General features: G+C 42.8%; 1 protein-coding gene across 3 annotated transcripts in view; it reads left to right on the forward strand.

Moving 5' to 3' along the window:
* The first annotated feature begins 315 nt into the window (after positions 1-315).
* The window catches only part of KDM6A (lysine demethylase 6A), a 146338-nt gene continuing 130543 nt past the window's right edge, over positions 316-16110 (forward strand). For all 3 annotated transcript variants that reach the window (XM_083172669.1, XM_083172671.1, XM_083172670.1), the window contains exons 1-2: positions 316-932; positions 1135-1198. In XM_083172669.1, coding sequence (XP_083028795.1) covers positions 763-932; positions 1135-1198 — 234 coding nt within the window. In that variant the 5' untranslated portion in view covers positions 316-762. The remainder of the gene's footprint in view (positions 933-1134; positions 1199-16110) is intronic.

Raw genomic sequence — 16110 nt, forward strand, 5'->3', positions numbered from 1 at the left:
CTTCTCTACATTGCCAATATTTCAGTGATAGACAACGATCTTATCCAATGGTGTCAAAGCTAACATAGCAGACGTCACGGCCACGCCCCGCAATGAGACCAACTGGGTCTTAATTAGAGAAGGAAAAAAAACCCAGCAAGTTGCTTAATACCCGAGGAGTTGTGTGGGGAGGGCGGGATGACGTAAGTCAACAATGGTCACGTGCCCCGCTGGCCGCTCTGCCATTGGCTGTGCTGGAGGGGATCGAGGCGTGGCCGTTGTCGGGGAGGAGTGGGCGGGACTGCGCGCGACGGGCGGTGTGCGTGCGCGGCGCTGCTGCTGCGTGTGTGAGTGAGCGAGAGAAGTGCGTGTGCGATGCTGGCTGACACCACTCCAATAACTTTGTGCTAATAATCCCGGGGACTGTACACTAGCGGCCGCTGCTCAGTGCACACACACACGCGCACACATAGGCGGCAGCGGCGGCTCGGCGCCTGTGCGTGGCCAGAGGGGCAGCAGCACTATGTAACACCACACAGAAAGCACAGTGTAAACAAGACACAGATGAGCGTGTCCTCCAGCATGCGGCGCCCCGCTGTGTGTAGTTACGGCTAGCTCCCCGGGGGAGGGGGGGATGTGGAGGTAGACGGGAGAGTGAGCCCCGCAATAAGGCGGTGTGTTTACACGCCGGGCACTCGCACTCACACTCACGCAGCTGTGCGCTTTCCGCCGGAGTGCGGGTCCTGCCTCCCGCTGGTCGCCGTGTGACGCTGCTGCGTGTCCATGAAATCGTGTGGAGTGTCGCTCCCCGCCGCAGCTGTGCTCTCCTCCGCTGCTGCTGCCTCCCTCGGTGATGAGGAAAAGAAAATGGCGGCGGGAAAAGCGAGCGAGAGCGAGGAGGACTTCCCTAACCTGACCGCGGACGAGCGAGAAGCCCTGGCCGGGCTGGACAGGTTAGGGGCTCCCTTCTCTTACTTTTCTTGTCCTCCCTGCTCCCCCAGACCCGTCGTGTGCCCCCTGCCCTGTCCCCGCTCCCCGGCCGCTGTACTGCTGTGTGTGTGGGAGGGAGAGTTTATTGGAGCTTATTCTGATTTTCTGTCGCTTTTTCTCCCCTCGGCTACCGGACCTGCTCTACCGCCGCCGCTGCTCCTGCAGCCGACTCTATGGCTTTCTGAGGCTTCATGAAGATGGCGCCAGAGCGAAGGCCTTGCTGTCCAAGGTAAGATCTGAGAGCCGGTAATGCTGATCTGCTGGTGGTGATATACACCCTCGTGTGCGGTGCTCCCTGTCCTGTGTGCGGGGGGCAGGTGCCGCCTGTCTGTGCTCCGTAACTCTCGGGCTTCTTGCTGGTGTTGGCGTTATTCCTCACACCCATCTGCTTTGTGCCCTGTTATTATGGTGACTGCTGCCCGGGCATCCTGTGTGCTGCTGGCACTGCTCTGACACCCGGGTGCTGCAGGGGTTATGTGGGCATGTGGGTGTTTTGTTCTCTAGCCGGCCTTTGTACCATGGCAGTGTGGGGCACAGCTGGTACGGGGTGGCACTGCACAGGGCAGCGTGGCGTTGGAGGATCAGGCTGGCCAGTACGGATTGTTAGTGTTATACGCTTGGAGAATGGTGCCGCCCGTAGCTGCTGCGCCTCAGGGGGTGATCTGTCACAGTGAGGGGAGACTGTAAAGTGGGGTTGAACTTGAGCATATTTGAGTTTGGGGTGAGTGCTCCCCTGTGCTGCAGGGGATGGCTGGGGACGGGAAGGTGGGGGCTGGGGAGATGTGCAGCAGCATTGGGGCAACATGTCCGCTGCTCAGTCGCAATTTATATTATCCTCTTATTGTTGTTGGTTTTTTTGTTGTTGTTGCGTCAAAGTTGTGTGTGTGTGTGTCCAGCCGCGCCGCACATCCCCCTCTGTCATTTAGTTTTTAAGTAATGGCTGCTCCTCCCGGCCCAAGATGGCGGGACAGGGAAGAGAGAAGAGGGGAGGGGTCACCAACAATATATTGACTCTAGGTTTACAATGATGCAAATAGGACCTGTAAAGAGCGAAGCAGCTCATGCCCTCCTCGGTCAGTGTAACGTGTGTGCAGCCAGAGCGGTGTGTGTTATGCTCTGCACACTGCTAATCCCCCACCATCACTAGCACCACCACCACCATCATCATCATCAACCTGTAGCTGCTGCTGAGTGCACGGGGGACCTGGGGAGACAAAGCCCGGGACGCGGTGACAGCTCCTGTGTGCAGCTCCAGTTGCTGCCGTTATAAAGTCTGTGCTGAGTTTGACATCTATACCCCCCTGCACAATGGCTGGCATGAGCAACGCATAAACTCTGTCATGGCTGGTGTGTGTGCATGCTGTGTATTGTTGTGTCATATGTCCTGCTCATGCAGCTTACTGGGAGATAGTGGAGAAACGGCTATTGGAGACATTGTAACAATTTCATAATTAGGGTTTATCAAAAATGTATCAATACAGTGCCAGAATATTCTGTTGTGCTTTACAACTGGGATTTCTTCATTGACCGTTCACTTGTTATCCCCCCCCCCCCCCCCTTTTTTTTATTTTTTTATTATTTCTTGGGGGAGAATTTTTCAGAGATAAAGTGGAGAGGAAAAAAGAAAACTAACCAGTCGGCTCCTGTCATTTGTCAAACACAGGCTGTAAAATGAAAGTTAGAAGCTGATTGGTTAGTTCTGTATCTCTCCATGCTTTCAGAAGTACTCCTTTCAGAATTGTTTTCTAATGTCTTCACATTTTATATTCCAATGCGATTCTCTTTTGTTACTGTAAAGTTGTGCCCCCCTTTCCATCTTCTACTGTGTGGTGCAGATGCAAATAAAATACAAGATGGCTTTTTGGGGTCTGGTTTGTGACATAATTATTTTAACATGTGTACGAATAAAGCTAGGTACACAGAGATTTTTATCCATTCAATCTGTCAGGAGGGAACAAAAATCTGGTAATGCAACGGAGCATATGAGAATCAAACATTTTGTCCGATACACTCACTGGAAAACTGATAATGGTCACTCAGACATATTGGTTAAATCAATGTGATTTAACAAATTTATCTGAAAGATAGTTGTCCATTTTCCAGCGTTTGGGATCAGATTTTTGTCTTCTGCTCCCTTTAATTACCAGATTATTGTTCCCACTAGACAGATTGGACAGCTAAATCTCTAGGTGCGTTCCCAGCTTTTGGGGGATAATTATGAAAGCATACTCCTGTTACAGGCTTTGTTTGTGGGAAAAAAGGTGCAAGTGCTTTATCTCTCTCCATGATTTGATAAATAATCTCTATATAATTTGCTTCAAATATTATAACCCAAATTAACTAAACTGTATATCAGGTTTTTTGGGGGGTTGTGTGCCTTCTTGTTTAACAAATCTGAGTGTTCATTGGTTTTTAGCTGTGCAGAATATTAAATCTATTTAAGCAAATGCTAACAATTGTGTTCATTTGTAAAAACAAATTTTATTAAATGATTTTCATCATGTGTGAAAATGGTGATTGAATGTTTGGCCACATTTGAATTCCTCTTTAGATTGACAACAAATACACCCACAAGTTGGCAAAGTAATAGCTGGAATACACAGAACTGTTCAAAAGTATTGTAGGGCTCTGAGCAAAAGTGTCCATTTGGGGTGCTACTGCAATGGCAATTTGCATCCTTTGCCCACAGTTGGATTCTGAGTATGTTGTTGGTGAAGAAGAAGCTTGTATCTGTATTACAAGGATAGCACCAGAGCACATGGTAACTTATGAAGTGCTATGACCACTTATGTTGTGGAAGTTATGTATTTATTTTTTATGTAAAACAAAAGAGCAATTTTCATTGTTCGATTGTATTTATAATGTATGTAGAATTGTAATTCCCCTTGTGTACTTGGTTTCCACTTGCTGAAATGTTTGTATGTTCTGGGTGCATTTTTCTTATCTGATCTTATTTTGGACCTTTTCTGTCTTAGTAGATTCGGACTAAGCAGCACTGTATAGTCCCTCTAGAGCAGGCTTGTCCAACCTGAGGGCCTCCAGCTGTTGTGAAACTAAAAGTCCCATCATGCCTTGCCACAGTTCTGCTATTGGGTAATGCTAAAACTATGGCAAGGCATGCTGGGATCTGTAGTTTCACAACCGCTGGAGGGCTGCAGGTTGGACATGCCTGCTCTAGAGTCTGTACTGGAAGCAGTTCGCTGAAGTGTCATGGAGTGATTCAATGTTATTGTCACCCTACAGCAGGGCTGGGCAATTGCGGCCCTCCAGATGTTGAGGAACTACACATCCCAGCATGCCTTGCATCAGTTTCAGCATGGCCACATAGCAAAACTAATGCAAAGCATCCTGGGATGTGTAGTTCCTCAACATCTGGAGGGCCGCAATTGCCCAGCCCTGCCCTACAGAGTAATTCAATTGTTCTGTGCACTTGTTGCATCCAAATAGACTGTTTAGCTTCATATAGCGGTTAAACACATTTTAAAGTACTGCCCGCTGGGTGTCCAAACTGCACAAATTTTTGGTCAGTCTCATGTGGCGGCATGCAGAATTGACTGACATCGGCATTTGCACCCTATCCACTACAGTTTATAAATGTTGTAGGCTTCAAATAAAACTTTGTGAAGCTTATTCTAACAATATACTTGAAGTTAACCCCCCCCCCCATATGCATATTCAAATTATTGTAAATCTGCAATTAAATGCTTTTGTTCACACCAGCTATTTGCCTCTTTAGGCCCATACACACTAAGTGCTTTTGATCTAAAATTGCTCACTTTTGGGGCTTTGAGCTACTTTCAGCTAAAAATCCACCCGTGTGTATGGCCCAGCAGTAAGCGCTTGTGCACACTCATGCAGCATCACTGGCCGCCGCCCCCCATAGGGCTTTTTTTTTACCAGCGAAGTGAACCACTTTCCACAGTCTACTATTGTGGAAAGTTGTTCACCCCTGTGAAAATCGCTGGGAAAGGCAAAAATTGATCAGGGTGTATGTACTGAGCGATTTTCACATAATCGCTCCTCATACACGCTGTGTAAAAAATGCTCAGTGTGCATGAGGCTTGAAAGGTTCTTATGGTTGTATATAGTATCCTTCAGTTTTCTCAAACACGTGGTAATTATCATGCAAACTCCGAATTGGTGGTGGTATGATGGGCAATGATGAAAATATTTTATTAAGTTTTATAGGACCTTTTTCAACTGCTAAAATTACAGTTCTATACTTAACCCTTTGATTGCCAACATCTGTGAGATGTTCAAAATGTTTGCTAAAAATGCCAGCATCGCTGATGAAAGGATTATATTTCCTAGATAAGGTAAACATTACAGGTCATTATGATGAGAGAAAACTATTTTTACAGATTCACTTGGCACCCAAAGGGTAAAGCCTTCATACCATGCCGTATTGGGAGTTGGGCCTAGAATGCACACCCTAACAAAATGTAATGAGGGGCAGACACTGGCAGGTATTCAATGCTGTGGGCGAGTGGTGACAGCGAGTAGAGCTTCCTGCTCACTGCCACCACTCACCCTGACAGTGAGTCCCCTCATACGCCAATTTCCCCTCGCTCCATTTTTTGAGCGAGGGGAAATTGGCGTATGCGGCTCCTGAACCAGCGAGACTCGAGGCTAAATACAGCGAGTTTCCTACATTAGCCGCGGGTCTCGCTGTTTTGGGGAATTCTCGCCATCCTGTAACGGCGAGGATTTCCCCAGAACATTGAATAGAGCGAGCGGCCGGCGCGGGGGTTAAACAGCGAGGATCGCTGGTTTTCTGCAATCCTCGCTGTTTAACCTCTCGCTGGCCGCTCGCCACGGCATTGAATACACCCCACTTTTGGTGCACACACAAAAAACAAAGAACAAGTGCATTTTCCATACTCCCCTTTTAGTTAGGGTGTGCAGTGTAGGCCCCCTATATAGTCTATTTTGTGTATATTTATGTAGTGACCTTTCCAGGAGGGCAGGACGCTGGGGGAAAGGGGCTCTTTGAATGCGGCGTCCCAGATCCACCAATGTCTTTATTGGGGGCTAGGCCTGGCACCTATATAGGTTTCCTCAAGTGCTCTAGGCAACAGTGGTGTGCCTCTAAACAAGTAGGTCGCGTTTTGCCCTTTGAAAATTGGTCAGGACTAAAACAGTCTAGATTAAACGCTATGTATATACAAATGAATGTGGAGATTACTTCAGCCTAGATTAGCACATCTCCCACCTGCTCCTGGTTGTTTTTAATTAGAAATGTTTGCATTTGCTTTCTGCAGATTGACCAAGGAACTAATTATAGATAAGACCTGAACACCATTTTTGTAGTATGTCTTTTATGAGGAGAGTTTTAGGGCATGGGGCCCCTAAATTTGGCTGGGATGCTTCAGGGCATCACAATGTAAAGGTGCATACACACTGAGAGATGTGTATACACATTGCACCATGTGTACAGAGCTTGCAGTGCATGCCCCCCAAGGCTCTGGCATCGCAAGAAAAAAATACTATGCAGGCAGGTCAATATTGACTACATTCTGTTCTATTATAGCCAAAATCTTAAATGTTCAAAATTCAGTGTGTGTGATGTCAATATTGATGGATTCTAGGCTTTGGAGAGTTCAAGGGAAGTTGCACAGTCAAAAAATTGGAAAGATCTCACCATGTGCATGCTCCTTATCTTATTTTAGCACTTTATGTATGTATGTATGTATGTATGTATGTATTTATTTATTAACAGTCGCACTCGGCTTGTGTTTTTTTTATCACCCATGTAACACTAACGCTGAGTAGCTGCTCTCGCTTACCTAACACTCTTTAGCCCTTGACTTGCTATTACTAGTGTGATGGCCTTGGAGTGTTTTGGTTGGGCTAGCATTATTTACCAATGATGAGGTGGTGGGTGGGTAAGCCCACACTTTTTTGGCCAAAATTATTCAAAAACCTTTGTTTAATAGCAAAATGTATTGCAATTCTGATTTGTAGTATTTGGAGAGTGTACATACACTTTCTTTCTGTGTGTGATACCATGCAGTATTTCAGTTTATTTGCAGGAGGTAGGGGAATTACATTTTAGGGGTTGTGCAGTTCTGGAATAACTCATTGCAATATTTCCCTGAAACCTCTAATTCCCCTATCACATCGCACCTCGGAACCTGGTTATAGCCTGGTTGGTGACATGGGTCGAGATGCGGTGTGAAGGCAACATGCCTTACAAACCGGGTCATTTAAACTGGGTTATAAGAAGGGTAACTCCCGGGTCGCCCTCTGTTTAATGGACATCCTGGGTTTAACGTGAAAGCGTCGGACTTGAGATCACGATGTGAAAGAGGGTAATAGAGGTAACTGGTGGAAGTGTGTCATGCATCCCCACAAGTAGCACATAGGATTTCCACACTCCCCATGTGTTTTATGTACAGAAATATTGAAAAAACAATAAGAAAAAAATAATATTCATAAAAAAAGTTAATAATAAAAATTCTGCTTATCCTATTCTGTGAAACATTGATATATATTGGAAACCATGATTAACCAGCTATATTGGATTGCATTCTAACAATCGTTTGTATTTTGCTACAGATTTTCCTCATTGCCAGATCAATTGCAATTGAAAAACACACATTTACGAATTATTTTTAAAATTAAAGGAAAAAACTCACCTGTAAGTAATTACGTGTTCTTAGCCCTGGAAGCACAACAGTAAGGGGGGTATTCAATGTTTGTCGTGCTCCCGCAGCCATCTCCCGACGGGGGAGATGGCTGCGGGGCCCTATTCAATGCTGTCTTCCCCAACAGCGTTGAACAGGGGTTCTCGGCAGAACGAGCCCGACATCACAAGCTGTCGGGCTCGTTCTGCCGAGAAAAGCCAGAAATAGGCGAGCTACCGGCCGGAGCTCATCTATTTCCCCCCTCAGCTCGCGGTCACGCCCCTTTCTCACCGCTCGGCAGCCGGGACATAGAATCCCGACCGCCGAGCTCAAGTCGAGCAAAGCGAGAACGGGACAGGGGCACGGCTGTGCCCCAGACATTGAATACCCCCCTAATTTGAGATTGATTTTTTTTTTTTTTTTTTATTGATCTGGCATTGATTTAAACAGGCAGTAAATATACCCCCGTGTCGGTCCAAAGAAATTTTGCGTTTGAGTACTGAAACGGCTGATATTTCATGGGTTTGTTGAGTAGAAATGCCAGTTCTTTTATTTGAATCTGTTGGGCGCCTTATAGCGGCTGCCGGTAGTGCAACTATTTCAATAGTAATAAATATATATATATATTTTTTTTTCTGTATAATAGGCTTTTGTTTATTTAATAAGTCAGGGCACCAGGTACTCCAGGTTTCCTCCCACAATCCATAAATATAAATGTAGGTAAATTTGGCTGCCAACAACAATAAACCCTAGTGTGTATGTACATAGGCCAAGTGGTTGTTAGTTGCTGTCATATTCTATGTTATATCATGGCTTTTTACTTTTGGAAATAAAGATATTTCTTTCTTCAGCCATGATATATTTTCTATGTTTATCATTATACCAATGCAGATTTTTTTTCTCTATTCGCTTCAAAATATAGGAGGCAATTCAATTGTCCCCTGCAACTGCTGCTAGGGGGAGCAAAACGGAACCATTCCATTGCTGCTCCATTTGGATGCCCATTAGCTGCTAGGCTGAAATTTCTTTTTGCAGCCTCCTGTGGTGCAATAAGCTCCAAAACTTAGAATCCGCTCCGGATAGGAATCATGCATAGGGTAGAATTCAATTGTTTATCACAGTGCAATCTCCTATATGAAATACCCATGAGATAGCATGGCTATATTCAATTGATGTTTTTTTATCATAACTGTTATTTTCATTATGGTTTGGTTTAGCTTTGAAAAATGGCTAAACTGGAGCTAACAAATGGGGGCAATGCAAAATGTCCTATTTGAGTGCTATAACTGCTATTTTTTCACACACTTCTTACCACCCCTGGGGGATGCAAACTGAAATGAAGGCATTGGCAGTCAATAGTACTGAAATAGTTGAATAGCTTAATTGGGTGTTGGTGTGCTAACAATAGAATTGCCTCCTTTGTGTCCTTTGCCAAAGGCTGTACATTTCTGATTTAATCAACCTTTTTATTTTGCTCAGTTAAAATTTTAAAGAAACTAATCACAATTCACATCTTTACTATGATTGAATAATAATAAGGTTAGCAATTTTTTTTGTAGAATACATACTTTCTCATATTCAAAAATTGTCATGTCATATGTGTTATTGATAGGTCTCTCTATAAAATACCTGCATTTTGACCTGATTTTGATGTATTCAATGGAATAATTGGGGGGTTTAGTGTAGCATTGGATATGTATATTAGTCTTCATTCTAGCACACGCTATCTTTCAAAACCCATGCAGTTCCTTTGCCCTGCCTGGGGTGTCGCTGTCTGCTGTGGTGTCTAGCCCAGGTCTGGTTTGTATATCAGTGCTGATTTACAGACCACACTGTGCTAGAAGCACTACAGCAGACAGCGACACCCCAGGCAGGGGTTTTGAAAGATAGTGGGTGCTAGAATGAACACTATATATGAGGGTGTGCGTGAGACCGAAGGACTGCAATATTATGGATATTACATAACTAATGTAGGTAGGAAAGGGCGTTTGTACTGTGCAGAGTTGGCTGGTTTAAATCTCATTGGCTTAAAAAAATTAATGATCCCTGGACAGGCACCCGACCTTTTGTTGAAGTGTGTGATTCCCCCAAGTTCTCTATCTAGAAAAAGAAAGAATAGAAGTGCGCTCTATATAAAATTTTACCTAAAAAATAGACACAATTATAAAATCACATTTGTTTATTTAGAAACAATCAAAAAGGTTTGGTACTTGTGTATTATCACGGCGCCCGATTTTATCTTAATCTTATATGATATCGCATACGTTTTGGCAGCCGATGTGACTTCGCGGCTGATTTTCCGCAATTTCCTGCCGATTTGCATGCTATTCCATCCTTGCACACACCCACTATCCAAGTCAGCCCGAAGTGTGGCGAGCAGACGCGGTACACGTGCTATTGGGAGAAAAGCGCTATAAAAATATCATTATTATTATTATCATTACGCGTCTTCCTGACCTGTTCATACCCTCACTATCCACGTTGGCGTGGAGTTGATCTTATAAAGCGTGGCGAGCGCACGCGGAAAACGATCCCGAAGCGTGGCGAGCGCAGCAAGCCGCGCAAGAGGACACGGATTTTGACGTGTTTTCCACGTGCGCTCGCCACGCTTCGGGATCGTTTTCCGCATCACCTCGCGGGGCTCGGTGGCTCGCTGCGCTCGCTACACTTTATAGAATCAACTCCTCGCCGACGTGGATAGTGGGGGTATGAACAGGTCGGGAGGACGCGTACCGCGTCCGCTCACCACGCTTTGGGCGGACTTGGATAGTGGGGGTGTGCAAGGATGGAATGGCATGCAAAACACAGAATATCGGCCGCTAAATCATATCCGATCTGTGGTCGATTTTGCGGGCGCCGTGATAATACACAAGTACCAAAGGTTTTATCCTTGAATTCTTCATATGGACTTTTTCCACAATATTTTCAACATTAAATCCATTTTTTGATGTTCAATTCTAGATCAATACCCTACGCATTTCTTCAGTTTGGACTTCCTCAGAGGCATAATGAATCCAATCCTTCAATTTTGAATACAAAGGGTTTGATGTAAATTGATATATTGTAGTATGATGGATATTAAATTTTAGCCACCTAGTTCACTAGATGTGCAGAGAATAAATCTTTAATAATTTTCAAATGAAAGGCAGATGTCGCTTCAAAAGTCACGGCTCACATGGTGGATTCAAACTGCTGAATTGCCTATGTGAACCGTCACTTTTGAAGTGACGTCTTCCTTTCATTTTAAAATTGTTAAAGATTTAGGGGGGTATTGAATTTGTAGGTCTCGGCGGTCGAGCTTGTATTCAATATTGAAGGATTTTCGTGTACAGCCCCGCTGGATTCATTATGCCCCTGAGGAAGTCCTAACGGACGAAACGTCTTTATTCTGGTTCCTCCTTTATTTCCTTATTTACAGTTTCTTATATAGCGCAGCATATTCCGTTGCTATTTACAATTGGAAACAACAGTGATTAAACAAACTGGGTAGATACAAACCGACATGGAGGTAAAAGGGCCCTGCTCGCAAGCTTACAATCATTAACAGCGAGGATCTATAGAAGTGCTGCCACTCCTAAAAGTTCATAAGGGCCACAATTCTATTATATATTATATATTTTTTTTAATAGGTTGTGACTGCAGACGCAACACCGTGACATCTTTAAAAAAAAAAAAAGCCTATTGTAAGGGAATATCTATACAGTAAATGGCACACCTAACATAGATCTATCGAGGGGATTCAGATAAGAGAGGTGCTAAGTCTGCCTATTAAGCTTCTCCTCCAACATTTGTTAATCCTGATGTATTTGCCATTATTGAACAACTTTTGACTGCTGAATCATCTTCAGATAATGAAGAAATCATTTATTTTGGTTAATTTCATTTGAAGCTTTGAAACTGACAGGGAACTGAAAAGACTTGTTCAGTGTTTTTATTCAAAGTGTTTAATGCCAGTGTCATATCCAGTGCTTATGCTTAACGCCTTTGTTTTTTGTTTTGTGTGTTTCTCTAAAAATTACTTCATGTTTTAATTGGTCTAAAATTGGTTTTAAGGAAAGATATTTCAAAGCTTAATAATAACTTTGGATTTTTAAGGTTAGATTTACTAAGATGGGAGTCATATTGCAGATGGGAAGTTGACCATTGCATCCAATGAGATTCTACTTATTTTATTTAGCACTTGCAAGCTGGGTTGCACCCGTGTACAAAATCCCAAGTGCGACCCAGCTTGCAAGTGTAAAAGCGGTATTAGTAAACTTTTCCCTTAATGTTAGGAAGCATTAATATATGGTTGATCAAGGTTTCTAATATATAATGTAGCAATGCTTTGCAGTGTTATTATAAGTAGATTACATTATATCTTTCATTAAAACATTAATGCAAAATAAATATATTGGTTTAAAAAAAAAACCCTGGTACTCTATATGAGCAGGGACAGATTATGGTAAACATTTTTTATTTGTAACAGCTTGATGCAGGAGTGTAAAGGTCGCTTTTTATTAATCTAAAACAGGGGTTCCCAATCTTTTGAATCACGGCACCCTAGAGCATCAAAATATTTTCAAGGCGCCCCTAGGCCAAATGCTTCTTATCGAGAAATTCAGAAAAAAATATTAAATTAAGTGCATTGTGTTTATATGTCACAGTTATCTGGTGAGGGGCAGGATTTTCTTCTGTTTGTTCACATATATTATGATTGGCAGCCACGAGCACTGGTTTTGCCTGGTACATTGACCATAAATAATATGAATTGATCCTGGTCCACCAATCCAATGCACCCCTGCAAGTGTCCTGAGGCACCCCAGGGGGCCTAGGCACACAGTTTGGGAACCACTGCTCTAAAGTGTATCTCTCTCGTATAGTTATATATGCTAATGATGGATCAGTCCAGTGGTGTATTTCTATGTCACTATCTATTCTCCAGCTAGCAGAGTTGTTGCAAATTTTTTTTTGGTTTCATTCCTTGAATATGTTTATCTTCCGGTTGATTGTAAATTTGTAATTGTTTAATCAGTATTTAATGAATTGCCATTTATGCATATATTTGGTACATAACTACTGTATTTTTAATAGATGGCTTACAGCAAGTTAAGTACATGTGATTTGTTATGAGTGAGTAAAGAGGACTATTGTTTTTTTATTTGTAAAGCCCTAAAAAATGACATTGCTGTAAATATATTGATATATTATATAATTTAAGTGGAGAATTTAATTGTTTTGTGGGTGTCCATTATCTGGAGGCCCACCAAGACCATTCCCTTATTTCTTCCCTCATCTGGTGTGAGTACTGCTTGTGCATGCCCATTAGTACAAGGTTTAATTGTGTTAAGTGTGTAAAGTACTGCATTGGTGCGCATACTCCCGTTTGGGCACATTAAGTACTGACTTACCACAGATTTCAGCTCACCATCTCGGGAGGCTGCCAGCTGAAATGTCTTCCCGCCCTACTGTCAGTGTTTTTGTCTGTTAATTAAGTAATTGCCAAATCACTGGTTATTTAACATAACAGAGAAACATAGAATTTAACTGAAGAGAAGAACCATTTGGCCCATTTAGTCGGCCCCTTTTTAACCATATTGTCACCCTTAAACCCTATTTGATCCTTATTCCCTTTGTAAGGATATTCGGTACTTGTGTATTTTGGCGGCGCCCGTCGCGGGCATCGTGTGCCTTAACTTTAAGGCACACGACGCGACGCGATGGACGCGATTTCTCCATAGGCTTCAATGTTAAAATATTTTTAACATTGAACCCGATGGAGAAATCGGGTCCGTCGCGTCGTGTCGTGTGCCTTAAAGTTAAGGCACACGACGCGACCGACACGATTTCTCCATAGGCTTCAATGTTAAAATATTTTTAACATTGAAATACTGTCGGTCGCGTCGGACTTGTGCCATTATAATGGCACAAGATTAAATGTAGTTGATAAAGTCCATCTAACATAGAAAACAATGGGAAATGGGCCAATATGGCCCATTTCTCATTGTATATGGCCCCGTCATGTCCAAATATAAATGGCCCCCATTGTCAGCGGCACCCCAGTATTGACGCCAACCCGAAGCGTGGCGAGCGTAGCGAGCCCGCGAGGGTCGGCGGTACGCGTCCTACGACCTTTTCATACCCCTACTATCCACGTCGGCGTGGAGTTGAGAATAGAATAGTGTGGCGAGCGCAGCGAGCGGACGCGGATACCTTCACAGGTATCCGCGTCCCCACGCGGGCTTCACAGGTGTCCGCGTCCCCTCGCGGGGCTCGCTGCGCTCGCCATGCTTCGGGGGGCCTAGGCACACAGTTTGGGAACCACTGCTCTAAAGTGTATCTCTCTCGTATAGTTATATATGCTAATGATGGATCAGTCCAGTGGTGTATTTCTATGTCACTATCTATTCTCCAGCTAGCAGAGTTGTTGCAAGCATTGAATAGGGAGCCGCTGCCATTTCCCACGTCGGAAATAGCGGCGGCAGGTTGCATACCCCCCTTAGTATCCAATCCCATGCTTTTGAGTTTATTTAGCAGTCTGCGATGTGGGACAGTGCCGGATGCACTAAATTCTAGATAAGTTATATCTGCAAGCCCTCCTTTATTTCTTTAGTCACCCAGTCAAAAACGTCAAAAGTTTTTTTTTTTTTTAGATCTTTTGTGAGTAAATCCTGTTGGGATCCTGTAATTTTGCTGGATTTAAGATGATTTACAACTTTCTTTTAATAGTGTTTCGTTCAATTTCCCTAGTACTGATGTGAAGCTCACTGGTCGGTAGTTTGCGTCTTCCTTCCACTTTTGTGCAGTTGTACTACTTTCACTGTTTTCCAGTCCTCTGGAGTTACTCCTGTAGCTAGTGACTGGTTGAAAAATTTTGGTAATGGTGCTACCAGAACCCCTTTGAGCTCTTTTTAGTATCATTTGGTGTATCCCATCTGGCCCCATTGTTTTATACACTTTTTTTTTTTTTGATCGTTCTGTCAGGAGCTTCTCTTCTGTAAATGTACTTATTTAATTTTTCTGAATATTTGGAACAAATTTGGAGATTCCTTGGAAATTTATAATGCATAGAGTTTATATATTTAACCCTTTGAGGGCCAAGTGAATTTGTCAGAATAGACGTGAAACTTGCCAAGCAAACATTTGTTTTCATCATAATGACCTGTATTGTTTACCTTTTTATATAGGAAATATAATCTTTTTTTTTTTTTTTTTTTTACACTTTTTTTAAATGTGAGCAATGCTGGCATTTTAACAGATGTTTTGAACATCTCACAGATGCTGGCTCTCGAAGGGTTAAGGGGTTACTAGACTGCCTATTTTTGATTTGCGTTTAATTCCTACTTGGTATTTATCCCTTTTTAAATATAAACCCAACGTTGCTTTTAAAGATGTGTAAAATATCCACTAAAAATTCCAGTGCCATAGTTGAGGAATATGAATCACTTTTAGTTATTGCCAGCAAATGATCTGAAGGCTGTGAACGAGGCTGGCATTTTTAGCAGATATATTGCACATCTCACAACAATCTTGGGCCTCAAAGGGTAAAGTTGGCAAAGAGGGCCTAAATCATATATTTTTTTTTTTTCAATTTAGCTTGTTGAAGTGCAGAGAAATCAGGATTGTGATCATGAAGCACTTGTATACTGGAAGCTAAAACATAAAAGTTGGATGTTGAAGTAGCATTAGAAAAATCCATAATTTGAGAGAATGAAAATCTTTACCTCTTTAGGGAGCGATTCAATTTTTTTAAGCACCTTCCACTAGATGGCACCAAATGGCAGTAATTCGTTTTGTTTGTGCACAATCGGGTCTGGTTTAGCTACTCTGAGCAGCAACAAAAGTTGCTTTTGTCTGCACCAATCAGTAACTCCATTACTTTTTCAGCAATCTTATGATTGCCAATTACTTTAGACACACCCAAAAAATGTGCAATGGTCCCAATGGAAAGGTCTGCATTGCTACATTTTTAGAACATAATTGTACCATAAAATTTATTATAGCAGTTTATTTTCATTTCCAAGTTACAACTAATGAAAGCGTGTCATTTGTGTTTTTGTCTTTTAAAGGCAATATATTGGTAAAGCTAGTAAAAGAACTTGCCTGTGGCATGTGTTTAATGATTTAGGAGGACTTTTAGATGTGGTTCAGATTTAAGGTATGTATACACTAGGCAATATAATGTACAATATCACTCATTTCGGCCCTTCTGAAAGTTATCGTTCATTATATCGCCCAGTGGTTACACCTCCAACGGAAATGTGTGTTCCCGTGGGGCGTTAACGACCTGCACTGTTGTCTGTACTTGTACAGATGAAGGAGCACATTGTTAACAAAAGCCTGTGTTTTGTGATGTTTATTTTTTACACCTGTTTTAGTTAAAAATTTGCTGGTGTACTAAGGTGGGTTACTGTAGAGTAGATCAATGTGTGTCAGTTGAGGTATCTTAATATGGGGGATGGGAGGGGGGTTAGTGATTATGATGGTGCTGCACCAGCTTAAACATAAAGATCTTGTATACTTAGCTTCAAGTATT

The sequence above is a fragment of the Crinia signifera genome, chromosome 2, assembly GCF_055691185.1.
Source record: "Crinia signifera chromosome 2, ASM5569118v1, whole genome shotgun sequence".
Lineage (NCBI taxonomy): Eukaryota > Metazoa > Chordata > Amphibia > Anura > Myobatrachidae > Crinia > Crinia signifera.